This window comes from Borostomias antarcticus (assembly GCF_949987555.1).
Source record: "Borostomias antarcticus genome assembly, chromosome: 18".
Lineage (NCBI taxonomy): Eukaryota > Metazoa > Chordata > Actinopteri > Stomiiformes > Stomiidae > Borostomias > Borostomias antarcticus.
Window position 1 is genome coordinate 10,022,049 of NC_140251.1, and position 22,085 is coordinate 10,044,133.

The 22,085-nt window shown below is 45.8% G+C and overlaps 1 protein-coding gene across 1 annotated transcript in view; it reads right to left on the reverse strand.

The window, feature by feature from the left end:
- magi2b (membrane associated guanylate kinase, WW and PDZ domain containing 2b) overlaps positions 1-16,822 on the reverse strand; it is a gene marked incomplete at both ends in the record, with an annotated part of 66,563 nt that extends 49,741 nt beyond the window's left edge. The window contains one exon of the mRNA XM_084452612.1: positions 16,528-16,822. Within this exon, the coding sequence (XP_084308738.1) occupies positions 16,528-16,822 (295 nt within the window). The remainder of the gene's footprint in view (positions 1-16,527) is intronic.
- Between the last annotated feature and the right edge of the window lie 5,263 nt (positions 16,823-22,085).

A 22,085-nucleotide genomic window follows, 5' to 3' on the forward strand; every position in this document is an offset into this window, starting at 1 on the left:
GTGAAACCTCTACCAGCTGTTACCTATCTAGTTACATCTGATCAGTGATCTCTCAGAGGAATGACAGGAGGAGGCATTTTCAGTCTTCAAATGGGTCCTTCTGATCACCCACAGTACTACAACAAGATACTGAGAGGACACACATACACACCGGCATACTCTAGGCTAGTGTGTGTGTGTGTGTGTGTGTGTGTGTGTGTGTGTGTGTGTGTAGAGATAGTGGCACACCAGCTTACTTCCATTTACAAATGACTAATGTCTTCTCACTCATGCATACATGACTACCATGAGTTTTCTACTCCAGAGGAAATCCTCTACATTGACACAGACACACACTCACAGATATGTACACACACAAAAACACATACACACACAAGACACACACGCTCGCGCGCACACACACACACACACACACACACACACACACACACTGCTGCTGCTCACAACTGGACTGTTCTGTTTTGTTGTAATCCCTAACACTGTAGCTTGTCCTCAGAAGCAATGCCTTATGTAAAGCTGGCTGACACCATTTTAGCTGGGGAGAATTCCATCATTAAGAGAGCTGGCTGGAGGACAGAGAAGCAAAAAACCAACGGCCAGTGGAACAACATCCTGATTAACAAGATTACCAGACTGGCGCAACGTAGACAAAACCAGCACACAGACATCACACACACATTCTACGTGCCAAATATGGACAAACGTGCTATTCACATTCCACATTCTCCCACAGACAGATGGATACACGAACAGACATAAAACACACAAAGATGGTCACATACACACACACGCACACGCACGCACGCACACACACCAGGCTGTGCAATGCAGGCACCTCATCTGCAGCTGTCCCAGACGGCAGGGCTGGCTAGTCAGGTCCGTTCTCCAGGTATACATCCACAGAGGGCCTGTCCTCCCAGGCGTCCTTTAGCACTGTGCCCAGCCACGGTGCTTCCTCCCCTGGCTCGGCCGGCCTCTAAGTCCCCTGCCTCTGGTGCTACTTATGCTCCGGCACACAGCCCCCCCCCCCACTGCAGCTAACACAACCCCAAGAGAAGAGAAGGAGCCGGGGAAGAGGAAGGAGAGAGAGATGGAGAGATGGAGAGAGAGAGATGGAGAGACGACGACGTCGGAAGACAACAGAGGGAAAAAAAGGATCTGCCAGTGAGAAGCCGGGGCTCCAACCTAGCTGGCAGCTGATTGGTCAGGGAAACTCCACAATCCTGCAGTGACCCCTGTCTGATGATGGCAGTACTGCACTGTGTGTGTGCGTGTGTGTGCCTGTCTGTGCTTGCATTTCTGTGTGAATGTGTATGTCTGCATATGTGTATGTGTTTAAATCAATGTGTCTGGAGTTGTGCGGTCTTGTGTGTGTGTGTGTGTGTGTGTGTGTGTGTGTGTGTGTGTGTGTGGTCCAGATGCTTTCTGACATGCTCCTAAGAGTCAACAGCATTCTGTTACCAGAGTCAGTGATCGGATAAACACACACCAATCCAGCAGCTGCATATCTGTGAGCAGCTAAACATGCACGCGCACACACACACACACGCACGCACACGCACACCAGGTGTTTGAGTACTGTAAGTAGTAATCAAGTGACACTCATGCTCGTACTCACACTCTCACATGCACACACAAATGCACTGAGGCACAGAGCAGAGGCTGCGATGAGCGGTGAGAGACTGAGGGGGTTCTGGGAAGTAGAGGCTGCAGTGGAGGGTTCTGGGGGGTAGAGGATGCAGTGGAGGATTCTGGGAGTGAGGCTGAGGCTGGACTGGGAGGCTCTGGGGAGCGTGGAGAGGAAGTGATATCCGAGTGATCGTCAAGGAGCAGTAAATAGAGGGACCCGACGATCCTCTGCTGTCATTCCAGTCCCTCTCTATCGCACTTTCATTCTCTGCTCTCCCATCTTCTCCGTGACTTCATGTCCTCACCCTTTCCTTCACCCCCTCCCTCCCTCCTTCCTCTCAATTGCAGAATTCTCCAGTGGTTTATTTGAGGCAGACCTGAACTGACCCGGACTAGTTTTTCAAGCTTTGGAGAAATTATATGTTTATCGCAGTAGCATACATATTTTTTTCTGGACACAGACAGATTAAGTCTGACTTGGAGGGTGCGTGTGTGTGTGCATGTGTGTGTGGTTGTGTGCTGTTTGTTTGTGGATGTATGTGTGTGTATGTGTCGGAGCAGAGTGTGTGTGACTTACTGGTGTCACTGCTGCTAACACAGAGATCTCTAAAGGTCTACAATAGAAGTGATCCGACCCACATTCATGTGAAAAGTATTATTTACATGAATTAAAATCAAAGTCCTTTCGAACACTCGTGCTGTGTGCTGGATCACTTCTGTGCACAGGGCACCCACAGATTTTCACACCTAAAGGTCTATTTACAATATTGATCACTTATTGATCCCTCAAAAGCTCAGATAGCTTTTAATGATCATGTTCCTCCTCCTTTGTCATGTCACTCTCAGGCGTGATGATCAAGCCAAGGACTACAAATACACGGACCACTGAATCAATCGAAACATACCATGAACCGGTCGATGGTCTGATTATAAAGTTAGGAGTTGGTTGACTGAAGCTCTGTTGCTAATTCTACTTTAGTAAACTAAGCTGCTGAGGAAGAATCTCTGATCCAACATTAAAAGTCATGTTACTTTCAAAATAATGATAGCCTCTCATCTCATGATGAGCACTGCTGATGATGTCACACCTGTAGGTCCGGCTGTGTCGTTCTTTGTTTTATTGTATTAGTATAGGGGCCTTTGAAATCGGCCACTTTTTGTATGCTTTCTTGTTTATTGTTTTCTTGTTTATTTATTAATTTATTTTACTATGCACTTTTTGTTACCTGCACCTTAGGTGAAGCACTCTGTGCATTCGTGCTGAGAGGGGTGCTATACAAATAAACTTTTACTTACTTACTTACTTACTCATCTTCACCAATAAATCTGCACAGCTGACAACAGACATTTGGATTGCATAAGGAAAATTTGGACAAAAGTCTGACCAGAAAGTCTTGATACAAATCGGATCATTTTATAAGGGAGAGATGCACACCTCTATTATTAGGACTGCCTCAGGACTACATATTCCAGACTGCCTCAGGACTACATATTCCAGACTGCCTCAGGACTACATATTCCAGACTGCCTCAGGACTACATATTCCAGACTGCCTCAGGACTACATATTCCAGACTGCCTCAGGACTACATATTCCAGACTGCCTCAGAACTATAGATCCACTAGCCTCAGGACTGCAGATCAACTACCTCAGGATTACCTCCAAGTCACACCACAGTGGGGAGGAGTCGAAGCACAGGTGATGTGCTTAGACTCCTCCTCTCTCTAACGGGATGCGTCCTGGTGAATGACAGTGCAGACAGAGTCATAGTCATTCCGCCTGACGTGAGGCGCCGGGGCCTGTGGCGGGGAGCCGGCCCAGAGAAGGCAGATGAGACGTGAGGTGAATGGAGGGTGGAGTTAGGAGCCTCCCAGTCTTATCTACCCTGTGCTGGCCCCCAGGGGCCTGGGGCGGCTGCAGAAGGTAATGACTTCCACTCCTTTTCTCATCTCTATGCTGATGAGATAAACATTGATGCGGAAAATGTTTGTGCATTTGTGTACTCTATGGGTGTGTGTGTGTGTGTGTGTGTGTGAGAGAGAGTGAGTGTGTACACACACGTGTAGCAGTTCTTTAATTGAGGCTAGAGAGGTGATCTCCAGCTGAATCCCTCTCAGACAGGACACGTCCTAGTGACCCAGACTGCAGATGCAGGGAGATGGAGGAGATGAGCCAGAGGAGGGAGAGAGAGGAGGCAGAGAGAGAAAGAGAGAGGAGGGGAAAATAAAGAGGGAGAGTACTGAGACAAAGGAGATAGAGAGCGTGAAGGAGTGAGAAAGGCGAGTGGACAGTGTCAGGTGGGAGTCCCAGCAACAGGGGTTCACTGGTGGTCGATACACTGAAAGGTTGGCTCAGGTGGGGGTTCACTGGTGTTCAATAATGAGCACTAATTGATGAGGTTAGGGTGGAGAGCAGGTCACGAATGTTGAGCTCTGTCTGGGCTAAATAGAGGACATCCCTTTAGATAATTAGAACAAACCCTTCAGCATGGCTCAGCTCAGCTCCACTGGACTGGCTACTACTGCCCTCTACTGGTGGGTGTACTGTAGGAGCCGTTTATGCAAATGATTGATAATATGATTTAATGATTTATGATGAATGAGTTATGGTTCGATTTTCGGGACTCTTATGATTTGTTATATGATATACATTAAAGCTTTATACTTGCCCTTTAAGAGACCTTACCTGGCTTGGTAACATCATGCTTGTATGTAGGGCTGCACAATTAATCTTAATCGTAATTATGCCGTATTATACGTATATAGACCTCTGCTATTAACTAATCGCAAAAGGCTACAATTATTGCAATTAATAATTCCATTTTGCATGGAATGTGCTGGGGGCACACGGACGAATCACAGGCGTTTATGCTGTCTGACCAATCACATGCGCTGTGAGCAATTTCACTGATAGACAGATACTAGTAGACATCTATCCCTCGTCCAAGTCAGTATACTATATGGGGCTATACCCCGAAGTGAAGAAAGTTTTCTCAGAGGTAGCTACAGTTACACCCACCCCTCCCCCCCATGGCTTCACAACCCTGATCACATGATCTCTCTCCACAAAGCAGCACGTGAGATCATGTGATCAGGGTCGTAAAGAAGGCTAGTGGATATCTGTGGATATGTGCTATTTAAGTGTCAAAAAGTGCTTTTAATATAATATTATAATATAATAGCAACTTTGATGCTGCAGTGGGAGGAGGCCAGAGAACCTGCTCTCTGTGACGCACAGAACCAGAACCACACGGTGCAGACCAGCTGTGCAGGTCAATGACAGATGATGGTCTGGTTGTGTTCAGTCAGTGTGTTCAGACAGAGAGAGAGGGAGGGAGAGATGATGGTCTGGTTGTGTTCAGTCAGTGTGTTCAGACAGAGAGAGAGGGAGAGATGCAGCCTATCTGCTGATACAGAGACACTTACTGTAGAGTCAGTCAGGAAATCACTGCTCAGCTCTGAGATCCTGCTGAGGCACACACACACACACACACACACACACACACACACACACACACACACACACACACACTAGAGTGCCTAAGCGGAAGCAGGAAGAGTACACCCCCATGGGACCTTAAATCTGAAAAAATATGAACGATAGCGAATGGCCAGAGATAAATAATTTCTTGATCCTGACTGAATTGTGCCATGACCATCACATATGATGTTTGGCAATTTAAAACAAACATTTTACTCATCTCTAATATTAGCTAGCTGACATTTCACTCGTTTAACACTCACCAAAACCTTGTAAAGCCTTGCCAGCTCTTACAGAACTAACTCTCCTTTCGCATAGCTGCAGCGCTCAACATGGCCAGACTAATAGTGATTTTCACCTCTTTTAATAATTTTAAACTCGTTCTTGGATAACTGCTTTACAGTTTTACGACAAACTGTAACTTTCTTGACTAACAAAATTAGGTTTTAAATCAACAAACATCATATGTATATGATCATGGTACAATTCAAACGGGATCGAGAAATGATATGTTTATCGCCGTACGTACTAGCGTACATATTTTTTCTGAAATAAGGTCCCATGGGACGGCTCTTCCTACTTCCGCTTAGGCAGTCTATGGGAATAATCAAGAGAATGTGCTGATTGTTTCAAACTGCAGTTGTGATGAGGCACATTCTAATCTAGCTCCTCCCCACTGTTCCCGTCACTGACCTGTTAGTGCTACTGACCTGCTAAACTGGCCACTACTCACCTGCTACTGACCTACTACTGACCTGCTATTGACCCACTAAACTGGCAACTACTGACCTGCTAAACTGGCAACAACTGACCTGCTACACTGACAACTACTGGCCTGTTACTGACAGTCATTGGTCGGTTGCTGATGACCTGCTACACTGGCATCCTGGTGCGGAGTTGGGAAGTCAGGGCAGAGGGACAGGGTGATGACCAACCACAGCCTCCATCCGAACGCACGCGTCTGACTCTACACACTCCTACACACATGCTCACTCTGTCTCTATCGCACATAATGAATGCAAGCATAAACAGATCCTCTCTCTCTCTCTCTCTCTCTCTCTCTCTCTCTCTCTCTCTCTCTCTCTCTCTCTCTCTCTCTCTCTCTCTCTCTCTCTCTCTCTCTCTCTCTCTCTCTCTCTCACACACACACACACTGCCATATTCTTATGAATAATCATAAGATTATGGCAGTTTATCTCAGCCAGATGAAGGCTTTTAATAGCAACATCCATGTCCCGTGGTAGATGGCCTCTCTCTCCGACCTCGCGCACTGCGTCATGCGGCCCCATGCCTGTGGTGATCAGTCACTGGAAGGTCGAGGTTGTTATCCTGGGAAAAACAGCATCTGGGACTCTGACTCATCCAACTTGTTATGACTCCATCATCTATTATGGAGGACAGAATATCATGCTGCAGACTCTTTGATAGGCACAGTCCTGACATAATCATGTAAAATGTGATGGGCCTGCCCATAACACGAAAAATGTGCGATAGATCCCACCCAAGGAAGGAGGTCCGCTTGAAATGCATGCATGGATGCAAGGTGTCGGTAGTGAGGATATTGACCCAATTTAAGTAAATAGGACAGACAGACACTTGGCCATTGGCTGTGGTGCAGTGTGATCCTCAGAGTCCTCTCTCTCTCTCTGTCTCTCTCTCTCTCCCTCTCTCTCTCCCTCTCTCCCTCTCTCTCTCTCTCTCTCTCTCTCCCTCTATCTCTCTCTCTCTCTCTCTCTCCTAAATAAAAACAGCTTCTTCATCTAACAGAATAATTCTCCTCTAGAGTTATTAATACCAGAGACAGGGTGCTATGGACCGTTTCCTCCAGCATCTGACTGCAAGGAGTAAGAAGGTCAATCTCTTCTACCACCTCCTACTCTCCCTACTTTCAACATCTCCCTCTCTCCCCTCTTTTACTGCCTCCCTCCCTCCTCCCCTTCCGCTCCCATCTGCACTTCCACACAGAAACATGAACCACCTCGTCAGGTCTGACAGGACACAACTCTGACGAGCTACACACACCTCCAGTACGACTCCACAGCCTCTCTCACAGAAGAAATGTGAAAGGGTCTAGAAATGAAATATTCCATACAGCTCACTTAAAAGCCGGAGGGTAGGAGTGTCCACTTTCCACTGCCCACTTTCGCTGCCCATCTTTCGTCGCAGTCTCAAAACTCATCTCTTCAAGAAGTACTACAACGATCCTCCCTCTTAAGCACTTATTGTATTTTAGATTGCTATTCTTGCACTTAGCACTTCATTAGATTATGCTCTTAGCCACTGGTTTTAGAAAGAGGATGCTCTTGTGAGTTCTGGCAAGTAGTAGTACATTGGCTTTTCCTACGTTAAATGCAATTATTGTTAGTCGCTTTGGATAAAAGCGTCTGCTAAATGACTGTAATGGAATGTAAGATGACTGGCTTTGCATGGCCACAGATGTCTCTATGAATGAAGGTAATATGTATGTACTGTAATATGTATGCAAGGTGCAACCGTTTCTCTCAGGCTGACACTGAAAGACTAATGCATGCTTTCATCACAAGCAGGCTGGACTAGTGCAATGCTCTACTATCTGGCCTACCAAAGAAAGCAATCTCTAAACTACAAATGATCCAGAATGCTGCAGTACGGGTCCTCACTAAGACTAGACGAAGGGCACACATCACACCAGCCTTAAAATCACTACAGGTTACCTGTCAACTCTAGAACAGACTTTAAAATACTTGTATTTGTCTATAAATCTCTCCACAGTCACACACCTGAATACATTTCAGACATGCTTGTCAGGTACATGCCCAGGTAGCAGACCACTCAGATCCTCAGGTACTGAACTCCTAACAGTTCCAAAAGCCAGGACCAAGAAACTTTCTCTGTAACTAACTCTCCTGTTAGTTATATATATTATACACACACACGTACACACAGACATACACCAGTCCACTTCCGGCTTTAGGCCTGGACCTGCGCCTAGTCCCCCTCACCCTAACCTGGGTCCGTATCCTTTTCCTATCCCCACCCTACCCCCGACCCCTGCCTCTACCTGGACCCAGGCACACTCACACTCATGCACACACAGACATACACCAGTGTTCGTCTCTCCTATGATGTTTTTAGCTCTTTTTGCTCTGAAAATGTAATTTAATTTAATTTATTGCTCTATAAATGTTCTTAGCTGTTGGACAAACATACTGCAGGAGCGTGCTCGATCGTCTCGTTGACAGGGAAGAATTTTTACAGCTCACTTTTCTGGCCCCTGGGTGATAGTGTAGATCCTCTGTATACATTGGTGTATATCCTGTTATGCACGGTATGTATATTTAGATATACAGTATATAAAGATGCTGGTTGCCCTGCAACTGGCACATTGTTTTAATATCTGTGTTGCTTTTATGGCTCTGTGTGCTACTAAACCTTTTCTGCCTCCCCTCTCCCTAGTACCTCTCTCTCTCCCTCCTACCTTCTAACCAGGTCCAGTGGATGCCCCACTGTCACCCGCAGACCACCCCGAGTCTGATAGATACCCCTGTGTCTGCTGTGGATGTCCAGTACAGCCACTAACCCTGTCTTCCTCCCTAGTGTCTCTCCCTCTTATACTCTATACAGGTCCTGTGGACACCCACTGTCTCCGGCAGGCCACCCTGTAGCAGGCCCTGAAGAACCCCCCCCCCACCCCCCCTCAGCCAAAAGTCCACCCTATGGCTCCTGGAAAGGCCCCCTGCCTCCCCATGACTAGCTCCTTCCCACTCTGTGTTGTCAGCTGTCCCTATCCAGCCAACCCTATCCATTTTTTACCCTTGGCTCTCTGCTTTCTGTTTCCCCACCTCTGCCTTGCGGCATTCTCTATGAGCCTGTTCTGCTAAGTGCTTACTGTGCTTTGTTATATGATTCACTCAAATATCATATTATACACTACAGTGATAGCTAACACATAATGGCCTACCATGTAGGCAACTTCTCTGTAACTAACTCTCCTGTTAGTTATATATATTATACACACACACGTACACACAGACATACACCAGTCCACTTCCGGCATTAGGCCTGGACCTGCGCCTAGTCCCCCTGCCCCTCACCCTAACCTGGGTCCGTATCCTTTTCCTACCCCCACCCTACCCCCGACCCCGGCCTCTACCTGGACCCAGGCACACTCACACTCATGCACACACAGACATACACCAGTGTTTGCCATGTCTCTCCTATGAGGTTTTTAGCTCTTTTTGCTCTGAAAATGTAATTTAATTTAATTTATTGCTCTATAAATGTTCTTAGCTGTTGGACAAACATACTGCAGGAGCGTGCTCGATCGTCTCGTTGACAGGGGACAGGGAAGAATTTTTACAGCTCACTTTTCTGGCCCCTGGGTGAGTGTTTTTTTGCTTCCCTCTGGAATATGTGGGGGTGGGACCTATGCCAACCTCCCTTGTTCTCTGTAAAGCGCATTGTGTTACCTCTGTGTATGAAATGTGCTATACAAATAAATCTTTGATTGATTAATTGATTGATTGATATGGTTCCCCCTCTGGCATGGTAAAGATAGACTTTGGACTGGATTTCCACCAAATTGACTGACAGGAAGTTGATGAATGGGGGATAGATATCATGCAACATCCTTCTACTTCTGAGCCAGTAGTACTGTTACGTTAGTACTGGGAGCTCTCTGCCCCTGAATCAGTAGTAATGTAGAGTAGGCCTTCTACTGTAAAGTTAAAGTACTGGGAGCTCTCTGGCCCTAAGACAGTTACTGTTACGTTAGTATTGGGAGATCTCTGCTTCTGAGCCAGGTATAGTTACGTTAGTTATGGGGCGGCTGTGGCTCAGGAGGTAGAGCGGGTCGTCCAATGACCGCAGGGTCGGCGGTTCGAATCCTGGCTTCTCCTGTCCACATGTCGAAGTGTCCTTAGGCAAGACTCTGAACCCCAAATTGCTCCCAATGAGCAGGCAAGCACCTTGCATGGCAGCTGCTGCCATTGGTGTGTGAATGTGTGTGTGAATGGGTGAATGAGAGGCCATTGTAAAGCGCTGTGGATAAACGCGCTATATGTACAGTCTAAGTGCAGTCCATTTACCATTATGGGAGCTCTCTGGGATTCTCTTTTTGTAACCGGGCTGCGCCCCGGACTGATGTAACAGTTGGTTTGGGGGCGCATTATAAATAAAAATAACATAACATAACATCTGTCTGCTCTGCCCTATACAGGCTGCTGCATCATGGGGCCACAGAGAGCTTAACCAGTCACTACTATGCACAATAACACAACAACCAGTAGGCTTTATCCTTCCTATGGTTGACCCAGTGCAGTAGCTCCTGGGGAGAGGGAAGTGTATTCATAACTAGCAGGTGGAAGACGTGTGTGTCTCTATGACACACCACCACATGGCCACCCATGTGGTCAGCCTTGAGGCCCTGAACACGCCCATCATCCTGCGTTTAAGATACAGAGGAGCCACCCGAAAAGACATCACAAGCCATTTCTAAACAGCAATATTCGGTGATATTGTTAACACGCGAAGGTACGCACACACACACACGAAGGTATGCACACACACACACGAACGTACACACACACACACACACACACACACACACCCATGTGACATAGCACAGATGTTCACACTCTTTCCCTCTCTTCTTCCCCTCTCTTTCTGCTGACACCTCTTGGTGTTGTGAAACAGACTGCTGTGGAAATCTGCCTGACGGTGAAGATCAGACGTTCCTTCTTCCCTCATGCCTGGTGCTAACATGGCGGTACGATGCAGAGAGGCAGAAGATCTTAATAGAATCATTCATCTGAAAAAGATTATGCCAATCTCAGGTCTACATTCTTGCTGCTTCTGTGAAGCAGGCTTTCATAAAGACAAAGCCTAACAAACGTACATAAAGATGATGTTGACATTTAATAAATTAATGTGTTTGCTGAAATCAAGTTAATAAGTCATATTTGTTTTCTAAAAAGTTGTTTTCTGTCTGACTCAATTCACATCATGTTCTGAGAAGTATGTTGCCTTGATAAAATGTACGCCACTATCTGCTTTTGATAACTGCTGAACAGCTATGATGCCTGTTTGTACTGCTGTATAAATGTAATCTGAAAGGGAGGAAGTCTTCGGAGAGATTTTGCGTTGACTATGGACACTATCATCTCTCTCCATGCTGCATGTAATATAAAGTCAACTATATATTGAAGCCACAAAGAGTGAAGACTGAGTTTTCTTCCACAACTAGTGCAGTGCCCGCTCAAAGCATGCTTGTTCATAATGACACGATTGCTTGGTCTCCAGTATTGCTGCTTGCAGCTTTCTCAAGAACCCGACACAGCGCCCTCTGTCGGCTAGCTGGTATATAACATTGTACCTGTTCAGAATTGGCTTATCGCTTGGCCTCAAGTATTGCAGCTTTCTTGAAAACCGGTCATCCGAACAACTTCACACTCGACACTGCACTCAGTCCTAAGCAATACACCTGCCAGATTTCTCATATGCATGCCAACACACACAAGCATAAACTCATATAAATACACAATCAAGTAAAAGCTTTGGGACTGCGTGAATAAAAGTATTCTGCTTTGTGTAAAAATGGACAGTTCTGGCAAATCAGTTAACAGGAATTGGAGTGGGAGGCGAAAGAAAGAACTTTACATTTTCATTTGACTAAAAGAGCAATAAGGATGGTAAAAAAAAAGGCTTCTAGAGCACTATCTCAACAGCCATGGGCTCAGACTATAGTCCTCTATCATTTCATTTCAAACCTTTATTTATATTCGTAAAGCACTGAGGTTTCCCTCATTTACAGTGTTGATGAGTTCACACAAATAACAACAGAACAAATACAATATACAATAATAATATTAATAATAATAAGAATAATAACACTAATCTAATAATAATAATAATAATAATAATAATTACTAATAATAATAATTACTAATAAAAACAGTTACAGGTCGAAGTACAAATGTCAAGAGCCATGGATTTAAACTCTGCGATTGAAGGAAGTACCTCAAGCTTTAGAGTCTGTTGTAAAGTATTCCAGGTATAAGGAGCATCATAGAAAAAAGCAGCTCTACCAAGTTCAGAATGCACTTGAGAAACCCTAAAAACAAGCCGATCATTTGATCAGGTCTGGTAGGTACTGTACCATTGCTCCAGTCCAACAGAGACAAGTATGGTGGAAGTTTACCAATGATGGCTTTGAAAAGAAACAAATACCAGTGATAGTTACGCCTTAAAGAGAGAAGAGACCAGCCTACCTTATCATAAAGAACACAGTGGTGGGTGTCATATCTATCACCCGTTATAGATCTTAGGGCAGAATGGTAGACAGACTCAGGGTAGTCACAGAAGCATGTCTATAGATTGTGTCACCATAGTTTAATACTGATAAGACGACAGCTGGAACCATTCTCTTCCTGATGAACAAAGGAAAGCTAGAACGGTTTCTGTACAGGAAGCCGATTTTCTCTCAAATCTCTCACAATCTCTTAAAGACCAGTGTGCCTGCAAGTTATAGTGTCTGTCTGTCTGTCTGTGTGTGTGTGTGTGTGTGTGTGTGTACTGGAGACAGAGATGACCTCAGACTGGGGGTGTGTTTCTGAGTCTGTCCACTGTGGTGAACTGGCGGTCAGTGTGGTACCGGGGCCGGGGCCGGGCGGAGACCCGTCTCCAACGCTTCAGTAGCACTCAGCAGCTCATCGCTGTTCTAGCGGCCCGGAACATCAGAGGTACACTCCCTCAGGGACTGGGGCTTCTACCTGACTGAACATAGGCCATTAGATACTGTGTGTGTGTGTGTGTGTGTGTGTGTGTGTGTGTGTGTGTGTGTGTGTGTGTGTGTTTATCTCAGACAAAGTGCCCTGCTCTGCAGATCCAGCATGCAGCCCTATACCTAAGCCCCCCCTCGTCACAGATGATTCCTCAGTGGGCCTGCGTCTCTCTGTTAGCATGCGTGCGTGCGTGCGCGCACACAAGCACACAAGCACACACACACACACACACACACACACACACACACACACACACACACACACACACACACACACACACACACACACACACACACACAATAATCCCTTTTCTATGGCTGGAGAATAGCAATGGAAAGGACAGAGAGAGGGGAAGGGAGAGAGAGAGAGAGGGAAAGAGAGAAAGGGAAAGGAAGAGAGAGAAGAAGAGAGGAAGAGAGAGGAGAAGAGAGGAAGAGAGAGAGGAGAAGAGAGGAAGAGAGAGAAAGAAGAAGAGAGGAACAGAGAGAGCGAGGAAGCAAATGAGGGAGATAACGAAGGGACAAAGAGTGCTGGGAAAAAGGGGAAGCGGCTCAATATGCAGTAAAAGAGAAAAGAACCGAGGAAGGCCATACTACTTCCATACAGCCAGCCATTATAAACCCATCATGGGAGGGAGTACGCACATCCACAGCCTGCTGTTAAGATGGAGAAGACAGCAGAGAAGATGAGAGAGGAGAAGACAGCAGAGAAGATGAGAGAGGAGAGGAGAGGTAGAGGGAGGTCCAACACCTGCATGAGCATTTAACCCCTAATACATTCTATTCTATACACTCGGAGTCCAAGCTCGTATATCAGCCATATCCCACTAACTAGCTAGAATGCTGGTAGCTAGCTAGCTGACCCATGACCCCTGACATCTGACCTGTGTCCACATGGATGGTGCTTGTGTACTTGGTGAATAGCTAGCTAGCTGCCGTTACTAGTTGCTGCTAGCTCACCCACCCACTCTCAAAAGAGCTTGCAAATAAATACCCTGCACATCATGAACCTTCTGCAGGTGCTGTGCAATTCCAATCAGCTGATTTATGTTGATTTTCCTCTAATAAAGCGGCTGATTAATGTTGTAACGGGTGACCCAGCACAGAGCACCAGAGAGAGAGAGAGACAGAGAGAGACCGACAGACAGAAAGAGAGAGACAGAGAGAGAGAAAGAGAGACAGAGAGACAGACAGATAGAGAGGGGGGGAGAGAGAGACAGAGAGGCAGAGAGAGACAGAGAGGCAGAGAGAGAGAGAGAGAGAGAGAGAGAGAGAGAGAGAGAGACAGATACAGATACAGAGAGAGAGACAGAGAGAGAGACAGAGAGAGAGAGAGAGAGAGACAGACAGACAGAGAGACAGACAGAGAGAGAGAGAGAGAGAGAGAGAGACAGAGAGAGAGAGAGAGAGAGAGAGAGAGAGAGAGACAGATACAGAGAGAGAGAGAGAGAGAGAGAGACAGAGAGAGACAGAGAGAGAGAGAGAGAGAGAGAGAGACAGACAGAAAGAGAGAGAGACAGAGAGAGAGAGACAGAGAGAGAGAGAGAGAGAGAGAGAGAGAGAGAGAGAGAGAGGCAGTCTAGTACAGTACGTGGGGACTTCAGAGGGTAGCACTTAACCTGTTGGTAACTTCAGGCCAGGCATGTTCCTGTTGTGCCTTTACAGTGGGGGACAGAAGCAGAATCACCTCCAGCTGGCCTTCCATCGGGGGTCCCCAATATCAAATCACAATACTTACAGAATCATGATACCCACAAAATTGCAATACATATCGAATGGCACATAGGCGGCAGGTAGCTCTGGAGGTCAGGCCGGCCGGCTGGGGATCGAAGGTCCCTAGCTCAATCCCAGCTCCTGGCAGTGTGCCAAAGTGTCCTTGGGCAAGACAATGAATGCTAAATTGCTCGCAAGCAGCACGGTGGCGCAGTACTTAGCACTGTTGCCTCACAGCAAGAAGGTTGTGGGTTTGGTTACCGCTCAGGTGGGCCATCTCCTGGGCCTTTCTGCACTAAGTGTTTGCATGTTGTCCCTGTGTTCTCAAGGGTTTCCTATAACAGGTGCTCTTCAGTCCTGTCCCTGGCCGGTGAAGTTGTCAGCTAGCTAATATTAGAGAATAGAAACTTCAACCCTGAAGTTGCATGTTGGTGTGTTGTGTGCTGCGTCGCCGCTCACGTGTGTGTACTTGTGTGTCCCGGGCCGGCTGTAAGCATCGTGATAATATTGAATCAGGAAGTCCCCATCTGTTCCTGTCCCTATCAGTCAGTCAGCCAGCCAGTCAGTCAGCCAGCCAGCCAGTCAGCCAGCCAGTCAGTCAGTCAGTCAGTCAGTCAGCCCGTCAGTCAGTCAGTCAGTCAGTCAGTCAGTCAGCCCGTCAGTCAGTCAGCCCGTCAGTCAGTCAGTCAGTATCAGTCAGCCAGTCAGCGCCAGAGTTAAAAACAGATACCTCACCATGACAACAGACACATACCTCACCATGAGAAGAGACAGATACCTCACCATGACAACAGAGACAGATACCTAACCATAACAACAGAGACAGATACCTAACCATAACAACAGAGACAGATACCTCACCATAACAACAGAGACAGATACCTAACCATAACAACAGAGACAGAAACCTCTCTATGACCACAGAGACAGAAACCTCTCTATGACCACAGAGACAGAAACCTCTCTATGACCACAGAGCAGTAAGTCAACCTGCATCCATCTCGCAGGCTGAAACCACAGCTAGGGAACCAGGTAGCGCCACACACAGCCCATTACAAAGAGCTTGGAGTGACAGTAGGGTTCAGTAGGCCTAACAGAAAACCATCTATAGTCTGGAGACTATAGACCTACACTTAAATATAGATGGATTGTAGATGACTTCCGAAAGTTCAGGTAATTCAGGTCTACAGCCTACTGTATCAATTACCCTAATAACCTGGTCAGCTTTTCCACTGCCAGCTGATGACCACAGAATACCGACACAGGGGCCTCGTTTGTCATGGGACTGCCAAAGTCTTATTCGTGATAAGACTGGGCCTCTCTGGATAGCCTGCATCCACATTACAGGCTTACAGTCTATTACACTAATGATATCTTCCGTGTTTTCCCATTTTATAGGCCCGTCTGGTTGTTTCATCGTCCCGTGTAGCCTATGCATAGCTCTACTGCAGATTATAGTAGAGAATAAGTAAGAATATAAAGACAGATCATTTACGGAAATGAAAAATGGCCCAGAACGCCGTCCCTCGAGCCTACAGAATCCAGCCGCAGGCCATGGCACCTCGCCGACACGGACACACCCCCTTGGGCAGTGGCTCTGTCTGTCCGAGACACTCATTTGATCAACAAGCGACGTATTTTACGATTGCATGGACAGATTAAGTGATATCGAGTGTCTCAGTCCGTCATCTTAACACAATGTCATCCTACGACGGAGATGAACGCATCTAAGTTAGCCCACATTTATTCGTAAATACATCATCTTTGCTGAGTGATAGCTTTATCTAACCATGGGCTACACGGCGACATGTCCAACAACCAGCCACATACACACATACGCAAGCCTGCTGTAGGCTACACAAACAGGTAGGCTATTACATAAACAGACAAGACTGCTTGTGCAACGGCGTAGTGGTGTTCACTCTAAGATGTGGCTGTCCCCTCACCTTGTTTGACACACTTGAAGCGGACCGGGTCTTTGCAATGTTTAATCACAGCCAGCACGTCCCGGGAGGTGAGTCCGGCCACCGGCATGTCGTTGACTTCCAGCAGCAGCTCATCCTGGGCCAGCTTGCCGCTCTGCACCGCTTTACCCTGTTTCACTTCCCCGAAGTAGGGGAACTGCCCATTCTCCGCGCCACCCCTGACTTCAAACCCCAGTTCGCCGTCCTTGCTCCTGCATATCACTGCTTCGTGGACTTTGTTGGTCCAGTGATTTTTCTTCTTGAGGCTCTTGGACATCGTTGGGCGAATATCACCAAAAGCTGCCCATCCGATAGCCTAGTATCATCCCGCCTGTGTGGCACAGGTTTTAATGACCAGCTGCTTAGGCTAGCTACTGCTCCATCACCGTTGCACGGCAGGCATAGTATCCGTCTGGCAAGCGGTGCAGTCGGGCAAGGGGCTGCAGCACAACACGGTGGACACGCAAGAGACAAATACTAGCGAATGACCCGGATGTGAAGTCTGGAGAAGGAGAGAGATGAATGGTTCGGGTTCGGAGAGGAGGGATGGAGAGGGGTAGAACAAATCCAGGGGGTGCAAATGAACGTTTTTTTTTTCTTTTTTCCGTCCACTGCTTTTATTGCCGAGGCGCGTTCACGGGCTGAATTGATCACATTAAAGAGACAAGCATCACATTAAATTGATGTACCGTTATAATATGTTTTGGCATTAGGCCTTCATGATCCAGCGTTCCCCTTTTGTGCGTTTCGGTATAGGTGCCTGTGGATGAATGCTAATGAGGGCTGTAGCCCCCGATAGAGACATCTGAGTGTCTGGAGCTGCCTGTGTCTATTGTTTCATCATGTCTCGTCTCTCGCAATCCAGGTGAATCATCGTAGCCTGCACCTCGATCGACTGTAACATAAAGCCGATATAATATTTCACCTGTTGAGACTGGGAGTGGGGTCTGTTTCAGATTACTCTGGTGTGCTTGATTGACAGACAGACAGACAGACAGACAGACAGATATAGATAGATAGATAGATAGATAGATAGATAGATAGATAGATAGATAGATAGATAGATAGATAGATAGATAGATAGATAGATAGATAGGCCTAATTTTGTTGCAGAAAAAATCACAAAAACACAACAGATACCAATACAATACAATACACAACAAAAGGCACAGTGGGCACATAAATGTAAAGAGGCACATCTGTAAATTGCCACTAACTGCATCTCCCTCCAAGCTGGAGCTTTCTTCCTCCTGAGGTCCCCCACCAACCCCTTGATCTTCCTCACATTGAGCTGCAGATTCTCCTCACACTATCCAACTAATTTCTCCACTAGGGCTCTGTATTCCTCCTCCTGTCCTCCTCTTACACACTTGACAAGAGCAGTCATCTGATTACTTCTAAAGGTGGAACGTCTCCGAATGAGTTGTATCTGAAGTCTAAAGTGTAGAGTGTGAAAGGAGACAGGACAGTCCTTTGAGGTGTTCCTGTGTTGGAGATCACTCTCACACGCAGTCCTGAAGCTACTGTGGCCTGCTGGTCAGGTAGTCTGAAATCCAGTTCACAAGGGGAGCTTCCACCTCCATTGGTTGTAGTTTGTCTCCCAGGATATGGGGCCGCTGAAGGCACTTGAGAAATCAAAGAATGTGATCCGATGGGAGTGGGCCCTGTGCAGCAGGTAGATGACAACGTCTTCCACTCGCAAGTCTGTCTGGTAGGCAAACTGCAGGGGGTCCAGGTTGTAATAGTCTTATGAATAACAGTTCAGTTGATTTTATATAAAGGTATTATTGAAATATTTGGTTTATTATTTTGGTTAAGAATGTTGGTATGTTGTTATTTATTATATATATTCTGCTTGACAATTCAGCAATAATTTCGTTTCTAAAATGTTATTTTGTTTGCTAGAACTGTAGAATCCTCTAGGCATATATTTGTTCACCGCGCATGCGCATTTTGGTAGAAAAAGACGTTGAGGATGGCTTGCTGTTATAAATGATTACTGGGATAATTTTTGTTCCATTTTTTGGACTTCTCTAGATTTGTGAATAAAGACCCGTGCAGCATTTATCTAGCCTGGTAGGACCATCCCGTTCTCGCGAGCTCACATTCTGTTTCAATAACGCAGAACGCAGATATTGCGGAGCGAAGCAGTGAGCTCGCTAGATCGGGATGGTCATAGGCTACCAGGCTAGCATTCATCTGCGCCTGGCCTGGATTCGTGAGTAACGTTAGCCTGCAAAGAAGTGAAGATACCAATTCTAAGGGAAAAGTGCAAAAGTGACTCAAGTAATTGCATGGACACGAGTCAAGAATAATTCTAAGGATATAGCTCAAAAGATGTAGCCTACTTATACTACGAACCCACCAGGAACAAGTTAACAATGCACTTGAAGCTCACAGGACTCAGAAGTCTGTATGTGGCACCAAAGGTCCAACGCCCTTAATGCCTCTTCCCCCTTTCAATGTGGTAGATGGCTTTGTTCCAGATTATCTTCATTGTGTGTTGCTTGGTGTTATGAGGCAGCTGGCCTCCCTTTGGTTTGACACTAGGCTACTCACCACCAGAAACCATGGTTCATTGGCAATCAGATTCAAGCTATAGATGAGCACTTGCAAAGTTTTGCCCTACCATCGGAGATAACACGCCTCTGAGCGGAGACATTGGAAAGGGTCAGAATGGAGAGCTTTTCTTCTGTTTATGGTTATGTTTCTTTGGAAGGCAACCTCCCCACTGTGTATCTGAGACAATTCCTTCTACTCTCGTTTGCAATTCATCTGCTGCTGCAGGAGACTGTTACAAAGTCTGTAGTTGAGGAAGCTGATAAGATGTTGACCAAGTTTGTGAAACAAATGACAGTACTGTATGGTAAAGAGCATACCACTTACAATGTTCACCAGCTTCTCCATGTCCCCAAGAGTGTGCTAAATCTTAGGCCACTGTGGGCGACGTCCACCTTTACATTTTAGGGGAACAATATTGTTCTTTTGAGTGCATTCAATGGCACAAGACACATTCCTGAACAAATATGTAAAACACTGTATCTACGACGAGCACTTGTAAAACAGGCGTCTCATCTACTGCAAGAAGGCACTAAGTGCAAATCACTATACGAGACCCTTGCCACCAAAAATAAGACAAAATAGTCTCTAGCTGCTGACCTTTATGGCATGACAAGGCAGCATAGTCCACCCCTAACAAACCTGAAGAAACCCATAGAGACACTGTTTGGGTGTCACATAATCAATCAATCAAAGCTTTATTTGTATAGCGCATTTCATACCCAGAGGCAACACAATGTGCTTTACAGAGAACAATGGAGGTGGGTATACGACCCACCCCTACATATTCCAGAGGGAAGCAAAAAAACAGTAATCACCCGGGGGCCAGATAAGTGAGCTGTAAAAATTCTTCCCTGACCCCTCTCAACAAGGCGATCGAGCAAGCTCCAGGAGTATGTTTGTCTACCGGCTAAGAACATTTATAAAGCAATACATTACATTAAATTACATTTCAGAGTAAGAGAGGCTAAAAAAGCATCATAGGAGAGACATGGCAAATACTGGTATGTGTTTGCTATGGCCCAGGCCTAAAGCCGGAAGTGGGCTGGTGTATGTCTGTGTGTACATGTGTGTGTGTTAACTAAGTGCTACGACATCCACATCAGACACAGGGGTATCTATCGGACTCAGGGAGGTCTGCTGGTGACAGTGGGGCATCCACTGGACCTGGTTAGAAGATAGGAGGGAGAGAGAGAGGCACTAGGGAGAGGGAAGGCAGAACAGGGTTAGTAGCACACAGAGCCATAAAAGCAACACAGATATTAAAACAGGCAACCTGGAGCAAGCAAATAATGGATAGTCAGGTGTCTGGTTATGACAGGTTTTCTTTCCAAGGTTCCATTTTTACCACAGCACACTATGCAAGAGAATCACGAAGAGACAACTCAGTAGTTCTGGTTAAAGATGGTTGATTTGGTGTATTAGAAAAACTGGTGTGTATCCACGGTAACTGTGTGACGGTAAAAGTGTGACTGTGAGGAGAAAACTTGTGGTGCTTAGAAAATTGTCTTAAACACACACCTGTGTGTATTTGTAAATACCTGCAGACACGATATACGGAGATTACGATATAGGGATACAGTTGGACTCTCATCAAAGAGGTCAAACTGACAGATGTTTTCTTTGCCATTAGACCATGTGAGATACTCCGGAAATGTGTGCTCCTTAAAAGTGAAATGAGAACTGAGAGTGAAATGGGACAGAATGAGTCTAAATGTAATGTTACATAATGTAATGTTAAATGTTGAATTGATTTTTTATTGTTTTTTGTTTATTTTTTGGAATTGCATTGACTGTTTTTATAAATTGTGTGTGTCTGGATAATTATAAAGTAATACAGTACATAATTTATTTTTTTAAATTCTGTTGTGTTTTCAGTTATATCACAAATATCTAAATTTAATTGTATTGAATTGCAAATGTATATGAATGATCAATGGAATGAAATCCCTGAGAAATTACCTTTGTTTCTTTTCTTTTTTTAAATCGATTTTACAGTATCTCATTGTCTATTCTGAACACTATTGATCACTAGTTAAGATGTGTATGCACACAGACCCTCATTAAAAACTGTATACACATCAACCATATTTGTAGTGTCTTTTGAATTAGAATCTGGCAGAATTACATTATGTAAGATAAACCAATTTTATAAATCCCAGCTGAAAGAAGAGGTTAAACCTTGTGGAAGGCCCTGTGTGCCAAAAGTTGGGCCTTTATTAAATGTATGGCGAGAGTGTGCAATGTTATAATAACCTTTTCACAATTTTCCATCCATAAGTCAGCACCTTCCCTAACACCTTCTGGTCTGTCAACCTCAATCCCTGTCCTTTACTGGAAGAAGTGAAATAAATATGAGAGAAGGATATGACTGGGTTCTATGGCCAGGCAGAGAGTGTGTCTGGGTTCTACTATGGCCTGGCAGAAAGAGTCTGGGTTCTACTATGGCCTGGCAGAAAGAGTCTGGGTTCTACTATGGCCTGGCAGAAAGAGTCTGGGTTCTACTATGGCCTGGCAGCAGCCAACAGCAAAAAGAAACACAATACTACCAGACAGATTGTGTCCTCAGAGGGAGGAAATTCAAAGAGCTCATTCAGATTCAGTTCAGTGCTCCTTGCATTGACTCAGGTCTTTGTATGTTTGCAGTTCAGATAACATGCAAACAGAGTGGTTTCCTCTGCTTGGGAATGTGTAGTTGAAGAGGAGGAGAGAGAGGGAGAGGAGGTGGAGAAGGAGAAGGAGCTGAGAGACGAGGGTCACCTTCACTTTATTATCCGAACGTCTCAGGTAGCATCTAGACTCTCTCTAGGAGAGGACACCGGGTGAGGAGAGGAGACAGTCTATCTGTCTGTATCTCTGTCCGCCTCATTGGAGACATAGGATGTGAGAAAAGTGCACTGCACTAACCCCCCCCCCCTCCCACGCACGCACACTCTCTCTCTCTCTCTCTCTCTAAACAGAGTAGAGGATATGTAGACATC